The sequence below is a fragment of the Cyprinodon variegatus genome, unplaced genomic scaffold (assembly GCF_000732505.1).
Source record: "Cyprinodon variegatus isolate N-32 unplaced genomic scaffold, C_variegatus-1.0 Scaffold226, whole genome shotgun sequence".
NCBI lineage: Eukaryota > Metazoa > Chordata > Actinopteri > Cyprinodontiformes > Cyprinodontidae > Cyprinodon > Cyprinodon variegatus.
In genome coordinates, this window is record NW_015150679.1 from 685,813 (window position 1) to 697,017 (window position 11,205).

General features: G+C 40.7%; 1 protein-coding gene across 1 annotated transcript; it reads right to left on the reverse strand.

Moving 5' to 3' along the window:
- Window positions 1-588: 588 nt before the first annotated feature.
- On the reverse strand, window positions 589-10,520 carry amotl2 (angiomotin like 2). Its single transcript, XM_015380983.1, has 11 exons — window positions 10,336-10,520; window positions 8,726-9,500; window positions 8,426-8,564; window positions 6,858-7,002; window positions 6,672-6,764; window positions 4,784-5,079; window positions 4,024-4,208; window positions 3,835-3,936; window positions 3,569-3,729; window positions 3,080-3,259; window positions 589-2,354 (listed from the first exon to the last, which is right to left on the reverse strand). The coding sequence occupies exons 2-11, from the start codon at window positions 9,427-9,429 to the stop codon at window positions 2,278-2,280; spliced, it is 2,082 nt and encodes a 693-aa protein (XP_015236469.1). The 5' UTR covers window positions 9,430-9,500; window positions 10,336-10,520; the 3' UTR covers window positions 589-2,277.
- Between the last annotated feature and the right edge of the window lie 685 nt (window positions 10,521-11,205).

The following is an 11,205-nucleotide window of genomic DNA, read 5'->3' on the forward strand; positions in this document are numbered from 1 at the left end:
TGACAGGAAAGGGGGAGAGACATGCGGGAAAGGACCACAGGTTGGATTTGAACCCGGCAGACATGGGCAATGTGGAGTCAACAAGTCATCTCCATGTCTCCATGTCATGTATTTAATCTACCCAGCCAATTAACCAGGTGAGTCCAATCAGCACAGGTTAATTCACGGTGAAGATTGGACTCACCTGCTTCAGTGGCTGGGTAGAACAAATACATGACATGGAGATGACTTGTTGACTCTGCATCGAGGACTAAGGCCTCTGTACATGGGTCGTATGCACCAACCATTGCATCACCTGAACGCCCCCAAATGGAGTTTTATATTTTTAATTTCATGATTTATATTGAACTTTCAAAATTCATCTTAAACTCAAACTTGCGCAAACATTTTTAACTGTTTTATTGGCTATTCATAAAACCAACCTCAAGAAGAAACAAATCAAACGCATCATTAAAAGCCTTAATTTGATTTGACAAATATACTACATTTCTGAGCGGAACTCTGGGAAGACATTAAAGATTCAAATCTAATGTATCTATTTATAGTTTAGATTTTTCATGAGTAGAAAAAACACAAGCCAAAAACTTTGTTTTTAATCAGACATATATTAGGGTTTTTTATTTATTATTGCGAAATGTTAAGGCAGACATCCAAATGTTTCCTCTACAAAAATTCACAGCAACATCAAATCTGTTCAACCAGCTGAAGCAAGGCACTTTACTAAGCCCTTTGTTTTTTTCCATCAGTTATAACTTAAACACAGAATACATCTTTGGCACCAAGACACAAAACAATCACATGTAGATATCGATATCTATCAGATAGATAGACAGATATACATATAGATATAGGAGGATACGAAAAACAGACTAAATATATTAACTTTTCTCACTTCAAATCGTCATTCATGTAAACAACATCCCAAAATAAGAAGACAGTATACATCACAAAACGAGACGTGGTGTTGACCTGCAAATGCACCACGATGAAAGACATAACAGGTGTGAGTTTTTTATGCTTTCTGTGCCCTTCAGAATATACTTTTAAGGAATGGTGATCAAACAATAAGCATCAATAGACGATGGCATATGAGCGTCATGTGATAAACACTTTGAGTTGGATTTTTAGTGGCTTTTAGCACTAAACCGTAGAGTGAATCATGTCCCATTCCAGTTATATACAAAATACAAAGTCCTTGGAAACAGTAGTCTGCATTTCAACAGTGTTCAGTAATCCTATGCTAAGCAGGAGAAATAAATAGAAGATTCCTTATTAAGTATAAAGGAAACTCTGATATGGGAAGCATGTTAAAAACACGGCTGAATATAACACAGTGATGGAGACAGCAAATGTAGGGCAATTATAGTTGAAATCCTCTTCCCGTCTGGTAGAACCAGCTACCCAGTGCTGGGGAGAAATAAATGGCCCAAGAGAAGCATGCATACAAAAGAATGTGTGCCATTTTAACAAGGCCGAGAGGTCAGACTTTAGATAGCCTTTTTCTTTAACTGGAGCATTCCCTCAGTGAGGAATGTGAGAAGATTAGCTCCAGCGTGTCATCGGATGGGAGCGAAATGCTGGGCAGCCGCCATCTGAGGCCTCAAACACGAACCGGGGGATCTGGAAAATTGGACCCCAGTGAAACGTTGTCAATCCTCGCCCAGCTTTTTTAAGGAGAGAAAATAATCGGTCGGCTCGCGAGCTCTGCATTCAAGGGAAGTTTCTAAATCCTCCACTGAGCTTCGAGCGGGAGCGCATATAAAGGAGAGACGGGGCAACGTTAAATTTAAGGTGGGGCTGTTTTCTCCAGAATGGCCTTTTTAAATAGAGGGCAGTCTTTTTCTGTGCATCTGTATAAATAGATATTTCTAGTAGAGAGCGGGATCAAGATATTAAGAAAAACAAACAGAATAGGGAAAAATAAAACTAAATGAGACACACACAAAAAAATGTTTACCTAAACATCTATACAACACATGGAGAAAAAAGGAGCAGCATTTACGAATATAAATACAATTCACAACAAATGAAAAACATACAGTTTCAGCAGCCAACTTCCTTTTGCACTGCAAAATACTGTCCAGGTACCTTGAAGTAAACCCCCCCCCCGACCCTTCCATCGCTTTTGAAATGTGCAGAAACAGCCAAAGGAAAGCTCCGCTCTCCTCAAAATCCCAGATCCACGCTCTCCTGTTTATATCTCAGATCGACTGAAACCTTTTTCTCCTCCGGAAAATGTTTCTTTTACGGTTCAGTCTTAAAAGCAGCAGTCATGGCTCATATGAGGATCTCAATTGCCTCTGCATCGGAACTTTTGAACATCTTGAGCAGAGCCTTCGGCTCCTCCGAGGCACCTAAAACAAACAGAAAATGGAAGAGTTAGAATGAAGCAATGTCTTCACTGCACCTCTTCCACAGCTTAAGCACATTACATGATGCTGGATGTTAATGGTACTGGCAGTTTGTTGTGCGGTTTGTTCACTCAGAAAAGCATTAGCCTTCTTCCTGCTAAGTAGAACAAGGTACGTGGGCCCCAGGAGGGTTTTGCTCAGGCTAGATGGAAGCTTAGCGGTTCTTGGCTCAACATTGAGATTTTTTATGGAACTTTAATTGGTAAATCCAACAGGGCAGCTAATTTAGATCTTAGACAGATCTCTGGATAAATAACTCAGCTCACAATGGACCCATATGGGTATAAACCATTAAATAATTGTTGAAAATTATCTTAAACTTATTCTCATTAGCTGGGAAAATCTTTTCAACTGAAGAATTGAGCATAAAGTCTAAATTCTCAGGCAGTACGTTATTCAGGTTTATAACCCAAGTTAAATTTTCTCATCCAAAATACATTTTTAATTCATATTTAATAAGAGATTAGAAAGAAAGAAACAAAACTAAAAACTATAACCAATTATTGCCTCTTTAGCTACTTCATTAATTTGTTTTATCACCTATTTGGAAACCTTAAATCTAATTAAAACTTTTTACCCAGTAGGCTAAGAGGGGTGCAGACATTTAAGCCTGAATGGCAGTTAGAGATTATAAATATTATCTTATACCAGCAACTATAAAAACTCACCCCTAGTAGCTGCTGAAATCCCTTCAGTCTCCTGAAACTTGTCCTGTTCTGCTATGACCTCCAGGTCCTGCGTGGTCTCATCACTCTGGGTGCTGGAGTCTTGGGTCGGCGCCTTGGCTGTGACAAAGGACGGGGTTTTCAACGAAGCAGCACCTGTCTGGTCATCCGAGAGGCTCTTTCCTTTAAAAAAAAGCAGACAAAGAGCAGACGCTGTTTAATTACCCGGGCTCATCCACAATTACACACCCCTAAACATCTGCCCCTGCGAGTTCTTCCCATGACTATTCCTGATCTGGCTATTCTGGAGTGAGAGACGATATGCATTCCAGTACTAAAACATGTCTCCTTTGGTCGTGGTTATTTGGGTCGCCTCGCTTCTCTTGGTTTTTATTTTTATTTTTACTTGCATACATCATGTCTGCTCCCAGCTGTTGTCAGACGAGGTTGTGTGATATTGAACATTCACCGTTCTCTCAAAAATCCCCTCACCTTTACTTAAAGCGCTGCACGTCACGGTGCTGATGGTGGGGACGGATCTGGCTGGACGAAGCCCCTGTGTCTCCAGCCTGCCCTGCTCCCATCTGGAGCGCTGCTGGAGGACTTTAATCACAGCATCCTTCTCCAGCAGCTGAGCGTGAAGTTCGCGGATCCTTTAACACACAACAAACAGCATGAGTTTACAATCCCACAAGCCGCAGGGATGAAGAATTAAAAAAACACAGCAGACAAAGTCAACCGAGAAAATAAGGGGGTACCTGTTCTCCATCTCCTGGTGTTTGTGGCTTGTCAGAGGCAGGTCTTCATTGAAGCTGCTGTTAGGGGAGTTCTTAGGTGAATGATTGATAATTGTTGTATCCCTGGAAGTGATAAATAGACATTCTAGTTGACTTTATACAACATTTGATGATAAATAAGATCCAAAACTGTCTCTGGACTCATCATACCTCTGTGCTGCAGCCGTAGCTGCTGCATCCATGGCAAACTGCCTCATGGTGCTCTCCTCCAGGTACTTCTGCTCCCATTTAGTGATGTCTGCCTCCAAAGCCAGGATACGCTCCTCTTTTTCCCTCAGCTCCTGCTGCAGCGAGGACGAGTTCAGCTCTGATAGGGTGAGGTTGGCTGTCTGGTTCTGGCACAGAAAGAAAAGACGCGATACACTGATTAACTAATCATTAAACCAAAATACAGTGCCGTGCACACTTTTTTTTTTAAGTGCATGGGCAAAAAAAAAAGAAAAGGGCACATATAGCATCTCCTCATAACTGTAGACGGCTTTTAAGCAGGAGTTTTGTCCACCAAGAAAGGAAGCTAAACGTCTTCAAACTTGGAAACAGAGTCCAGTGGATTGTTTTTAATTTACTTTCTTTTTTTTTTGTTTTTTTTTTTTGGAGAGCCCCCAAGAAGGCACTTTAACACAAATTTTGGCTCCCGTGAGGGAAGTTTAGCATGTGTTTTGGTTCTTGCAAAGACAACTTAGTGCATGCTTCAGCTCCCGAAGTTTCACATAAGCACCAGGGCAATCTAGCATTCACTTTGGTAGCCAAGAGGGCGTTTTAGCATTAGTTTTGGCTCCCCAGAGAGCACTTTGGTACATGCTTTGGCTCCCAAGAGGGCAACTATACCCTCCCACCTCCAACACACTACTGCTGATATATATATTGTTATTTATGTTTTCCTTTGATTTCAATGACTTTGTTCTCTAACCTGCTGTGCCCTGAGGCTCTTCAGCTCCTGCTCCAGCCGAGTGCGAAGCCGCAGCTCCAGAACCTCCCTCTTCTCACAGGCAGCCTGTAGCTGGGCAAGGGCGCTCTGCAACCGCTCCACTTTCTTCATGTAAGCTGTCTTCCGGTGCAGCTCTTCTTCCAGGTGCCGGTTGCGGCTCTGTGCCGAGGCCAGGGCCTGCTCCAGCACTTCGGCCCTCCGCTGACACTCTTCACTAGACACACGCAGATGCTGGATCTGCCTCTCCAGCCTTTCGCGCTCCCGCTGCTGCTCTTCATCTGAGACAAAAAGGGATTAAAAAGAAAGAAGGTGATGTTAGAAAAAGGGTTTGGGCAACATTTTCTCTTTATAAAAAATGCCAACTTCTACATCTAGGGCCCAGTCAAAGCTTCTTTCTTATCAATCCTAAAGCTACTTCACATTTTAATTGGTATTTCAGAAAGGAGAGCAAGTTTTATGGCTCCCCTGTGCCACTTTAAAAAAGGGGGCTGATTACACAACACCAGTGCATGCCTGTGGAGGGAATGCAGACTTCCTCTTATCCACTTACGCACACAAGCATAGCTTTGTACTGGCAAAAGCTCTGGAATGCTTCTAAGGACGTGAAGTAAACAAGCAGCTCAAAATATTCCTCAATCAGTTCTTGTTCAAGAAATATACAAGGACGACGCCTCCCACGACTGTGTTTTTATTTGTGGTTTTAGCCCGTGTGGCCGTGGGCACTATGATGACATTTCAGAAGCAAAACATAAAACTGTCAAAGGTTAAAATTGGTCAGCAAGGCGGCTGCTAACAATATTCTAGAAAATCCTTAAAGGAATTACCACATTTTTATAGAAAAGTTATGTTGAAACATGGTAAGCATCTAATATCTTACTTTCAGAAGGTAACTCCTGAATCACAGTGTGTTTACAGCAAACTAATGCTAACAACTAGTCCCAGAGAGGTCAGTGGTTATTTATACAGGAAATGGGGGCATCTGATTTATAAGTAAAAATAATCAGTCAAAAATATCTTTAAAATAACATTCCCCTAAAATTCTATTATTAATTATTTGTTCTGCTCTCAGTAAATGTTTGATACAGGGACATGATTATAACTGCACACCTTCAACATCTATTTCCTAGATAAATTATCAAGGCTTGTAAAAGAAAAAAAAAAACACCTCTTACTGATTACAAACTTTACAAATAAGCTGTCAAATAGGTCCATATCCACTTTGTCCTTAGCTCCTGTATGACTGAACATTAACTTCAGCCTTTTAGACCAAAGTATCTTGATTTAACCCGTATTAATACTCTGAGATTGTTATTACCTACAGTTGAGATTAAAACTGAACCTCACCTAAGATCTAAAATGAACCTAAATTTCTTTTTAACAACCGGAAAAAGGAATAATATCAACTGAAACAAGATGCATATGTTTCATATGCAGCCTAGAAAGAGACACATAACATATTCACAGCTGACTGACCATACTTATAACATGGGGGTAATAAGATGCCCAAAGAAGGAGAGGGTGCAAGCCAGGGGCCATGCCAAGTTAGGTCAGGATGCCCTGGAGTCCCAGACCTATAAGCTCCCTTAGAGAAAGGAAGTTAAAATGATGCAAGAACAAATTGTGGTGATCGGGGACGAGGTTAAAACTACAAGAAATACTATGAAGTTCACGAACTCATGTCACCTTTACTGAAGTTTCGACAAATAAAGCCTCAGTGACTAATGAGGATGACACCAGTCCCTGCTCAGCTATGCCCCTGCTATTGTTAAATACGTCAGGGAGGTTCTTTTTGACAAATAACATCAGTTACCATCTGTCTTCGACAAAATGTGTGAAAGGATCAAGAAGACTGATGATGACGTTTACTCACTTTGCTCCAAGAGTTTAACGAAGACGTGCTGCCTTGGGTCTGTGCGCTCAGCGTCGCCTGCTGCTCTGTGTTTGTTAGCTGCCTCAAGTTGATCTGATAGGACAATCAAATCACATCGGTTACGCATAAATACCACATCAAACAGCTTGTAAACATTTCTTTTTTATATATAAATGTATCAAATACCTCTGAGATCTCTGTTGAAATCATGCATCCTCTTAATCTCTGCCTCCAGTTTGTTCCTTAGAGTTTTCTCCAAGGTTTCCCGCTTAGCGGAGCCTCTCATCAGGGTCTCGTAGGCCTCGGATATCCATTGGATCTCGAGCTCCAACTGGGGGAGGAAATGCAAGATGATCAGACCCTTCTTTTTAATGTCTAGATGCAGATTTATGTCTCCAAGAGGCTAACAAGTACTCTTGTGAATGGGTTTTTACAGAGAGATAGCCTCAGACAATATGCGCAACTGAAAAAGAGAGGTAAAATTCCTGAATGAGCACCTATGGATCTCCAGGTTAAGCACTGGTATGTTGTGTTTTACAAGACAAAAGAAATGAGATGCTTTGAAGGCATTCCCAAGTCTGGAATGGTGAGAAAACACTTAATAGTTCCTTAACAATGTGAACAATTACAAAAATCTCTCCAGTGTAACCAGACAGAAACATTACTTTTACCAGCTCCTGTGTTCAGTAAGCAGAAGAGAAACTCTCAACATAAAAGATGTCTTCTGAGCGGCTGCAGCAAGCTTTGGTAAGAGTGGGTTCTTTGTATTTTACCTGACCTGTCGCTTGTTTGGATAAAATAAAAAACTACCGGTAAAGAAGTTGCTGCCACAGAAAGTCATTCCATACATGCCCTAGAGATGCATTATCAGACTGGGGAACAAGCAAATAAGCTGGAGCTGTTTTAAGCAGAAACCAGGAATGCAAACTGTCTTTTAATTATGGAACATCCTGGATTTGTTAATATCTTATTTTCTTTTTTTAAATCTCCAAGCTTAGGTAAGGGTCTGCATTCTCTCTGGACTATAAACTCAATCTTATATTTTTGGGCAACATGGCTTAGAATTTAATCTCCAATTTTCTTTCAACCACATCTGATAAATTGATTTTTTTCTTCCTCAAATTTCATAATAAAAATAATAAATTGCATCGATTACCTTCAGAAACTAGCTTTTATTCCAATCCCTTAATTTTTAGAGCAACAAAAGTCAAGCAGCTTGTAAAACAATATTTCACAACAACACAAATATGACAAACTAAATGTTTGTAGCTAGTAGTGCTACACAGTCAGCTAGTTGATCAGTTATAAGTACACATTTTAGAACTAAGAGGGATGAACTGATGTCACTCTTAGCTATAGATGCCCAAGAAGATTAGTGAAAAGAAAAATTTCAATTTTCCAAAAAACAAGAAAATTCAATTAATCAAATCATCCAGCCCTACTTACATCAAAAGTAAGATAGCAATCAATTGGAGGAAACTAATCGTTCTTAGAGCTACACATGCTGGAGCCATGCCTCAGCGCCTTATTTAGAGACAATATGACCGTCCAATAATAGCTTTTTTTAATGTTAATTAAAGTCCTTAAAAATAAATCTTAATCAGCAGGTCAGGGCATCACATCTGTTTGGTTTTTATAACTTCTTCTGATTGAAGCAGCCTCAATCGACAGACCAGCTTATGTAGAAACTAAATGCGTTTCTGTGGCAACATACAGGAGTTAGAGGAAAGTAACGTTGGGGTTTTCTCGCTCACCTTTTGCAGCCTGGCAGCCTTCTGAATGTACACCTGTAGCTCCTTCCTGAGCTGCTCGTTCTCCCGTATTAACACGTCATTGCTGTCGGAGGATGCGCCGCTGCTGGTCTGAGCCACCTTGGCCTGAGCAGACACATTCCTGCAAAGGGCAGACATGAGTGATTCACCACAACACACCTGGGAAACCACAGACATATGATGAAATAACGCTTTGTCTGGAGGTTTTTCTGCTTGGTTCGATTTTACTGAACAGTAATTGTGATGGGATTGTTTTGGATTATCGGATCTGGTGTGTATTACCTGTGGTTCTGTGAGTAGAACGGAGGAGGAGGGTCTTTGTGGTACTGTACATGCTCTTGTGAGTAGCTGAGCATGTATTCAGGAACATTGGCACATAGAGGGTAGCCTGGAGGGGGTCCACGGTGACCTGAACTCTGTTGTGTTTCCGGCATTGAAGCGTTTAACACAACATTATTATGAAGCTGCGGATAGCTGTGTGAAGAGGTCAGGGCCAGAGCGTCTCTGTGTCCGTTTCTCTCCAGTGAGAGCTGCATCAGCCTCTCGCTCAGCGAGCGAGCATGCTCCCGCTTCAGATCCCACTGTCCCTCACTTTGAAATCCCACGGTGGGCCCGTTCTGATCCGATTTTTCCCTCTGAGAGATCAGGTACTGCGAGTGCGCTTTGGCCTCCTCATAGGTTGGCAGCTCCTCTCTGTGGAGCTGATACAGATGACACATGGGGCTCTCTGAGGGCAGGCAGTCACCTTGGTGCTCCTGACCTTGAGGCTCCTGCCGAGCAGACATCTGCATATACTGGGTTTCCTCCTGTGTGAGGCTCTCCAAAGAGGAGCGGGGACTGCCCGCACCCCCGCCACTGCTTCCTCCACGCAGGGCCTGCTGCTGGATGGCCAGAAGAGTGCGAGTGTCTGTCAGGTTCCCAAAGCGGAGCTGCTCCTGGATGAGGCGGTGCAAAACTGTTCCAGAGGAGTCCTCAGCTGTCCTCATTTCAGTCAATAGGGAAACAGTCCAAAACAAAAATAAAGCGGGGTTTGATTTGGAAGATAATAATTAGAGATCTAAGAGGGAAAAAAACAAACAAACAATTTGATCAGTCATGAACAAGCAAGTATTGACCATAATCATCTCTCCCATAGTTTCCGTGAGATTTTAAGAACTCACACCTTCAATAATAACTCATTCTTAACAGTATACTATAATCTCCTTTCCCCTGTGAAAAGGTGTGGTTATCTAACAGTAAAAAATAAATTTTAACAGCAATCTAACTTTAGTTTTCATTTGATTAATCATATTTAATGAGTGAACACTTCCAGGTGTGGATCAGAACAGCAGTTACTCTCAATAAGAGGTAATAAAAAATAACTTCTGAAAATAAAATCTTATTTTATCAAAGTTAGAAGTTAAATTGGGTATTATTTCTTTCCACAGTACACTAATAACACATTGCAACCAACCATTAAAGCAAACAAATAAGAAATTATTTGTTTTCAAATGGAAAAGGAAGAACATTTGAGAGGAAGTGGAGAAAAGAAACAAAGTTTCATCATTATAAAAGTTAAATATCCATTTAATTAGATGTTTATATTAAGTTGGGTAAAAAAAGAAAAAAACTAAAACTGCATTTTAGAACCCTTGGATACAGACATATGACACCAAAATACTAATGACAACATTTAAAAAAATGAACCCCTGAAAAACCCGTCTCACATAGAAGTGTCTAGGTTATTATTCTATAATAAAGGTGAAAAGATTAGACGTCAGTAAAGCATCATAGGTGTTTTACCAGGATATTACCAGGTTATTGCGCCATTCGGGGAGTCTGTTCATTACTAATTCACACCTTTAAAAAAAAGAGCAAGCAAAAACTACAAACAATAAATAAAAGCAGCTTACCGCGGTTCATTCCACCTCGAGTATCTCTAAATATTTATCCTGTGTCTATAGCTGTAGAGAAAATGTCCAACTACAGCTTTCCAGAGCTCTTGGACATGTGCGCGCGCGCTGACTGGGCAGCAGCAAACTGAGCGCGTGAAGCTGCGAGCCGCGCGGATAAATAACTGAGAGGCGATTGTTCTGCTGCGCCTGCCTGGAATGAGTGGAATGTTAAAGCTGCGAGTCCCTGTGGAATCAAAAGCAGGAGCATGGGGGGGAGAGAGAGGGAGGCATGGAAGAGGGGGCGGGGACTGGGGGGGTCAAACGGATTCAGTGGAACAGCCCCTCAGCTGCCTCACAGTGCCTGTGTCATGTAAAGAGACTAGATGTTTTATTTTAATAAAAAAAAAAATTTAAGTTTAAAGAAATTTTAAATCCCTATAGAGCTATCCTTACAAAAACAACACAGCAACAGGTTTCTTTTTTTTTTTCTTTTTTTTTTTTTTTACAGGGGAACAAGTATTTCATAAAACATTAGAATTATATTTCTTGGAAAAAGGAAATTTTCACAGAAACATTTTAGGAATGCGATCTGCTACAAGGAAATATGATTCATGAGAATTTCTAGAGTGGAGTAAAAAAAAAATAGAAGCACAAATACCGTTAAAATGTGGGAGTGGTAAATGGGCATTCCTTGCACTTCATTCATACTTTATGAAACAATAAGAAACATATCGGGTTTACTGTAATATACCATGGTTTATTTTAAATCTAAGATCATAATTGTCTGGATTCTCACAGGGAACATGTTAGAGAAAGGTTGAGGAAAAAATTATATATATTTTGCTTTATACAAAGAAGCTTTTGCCCTATCCTGAGTTTTTGTGTTAT

Bases quoted from the DNA above. Each gene is read 5' to 3' on its own strand.
- amotl2 (XM_015380983.1), bottom strand. From the start codon at position 9,429: ATGAGGACAGCTGAGGACTCCTCTGGAACAGTTTTGCACCGCCTCATC. The intron at 5,080-6,671 runs GTGAGTAAACGT...TTTTTGTCTCAG, and splicing joins CGTTAAACTCTTGGAGCAAA to ATGAAGAGCAGCAGCGGGAG. The intron at 4,209-4,783 runs GTTAGAGAACAA...TTTCTGTGCCAG, and splicing joins AGAGCCTCAGGGCACAGCAG to AACCAGACAGCCAACCTCAC.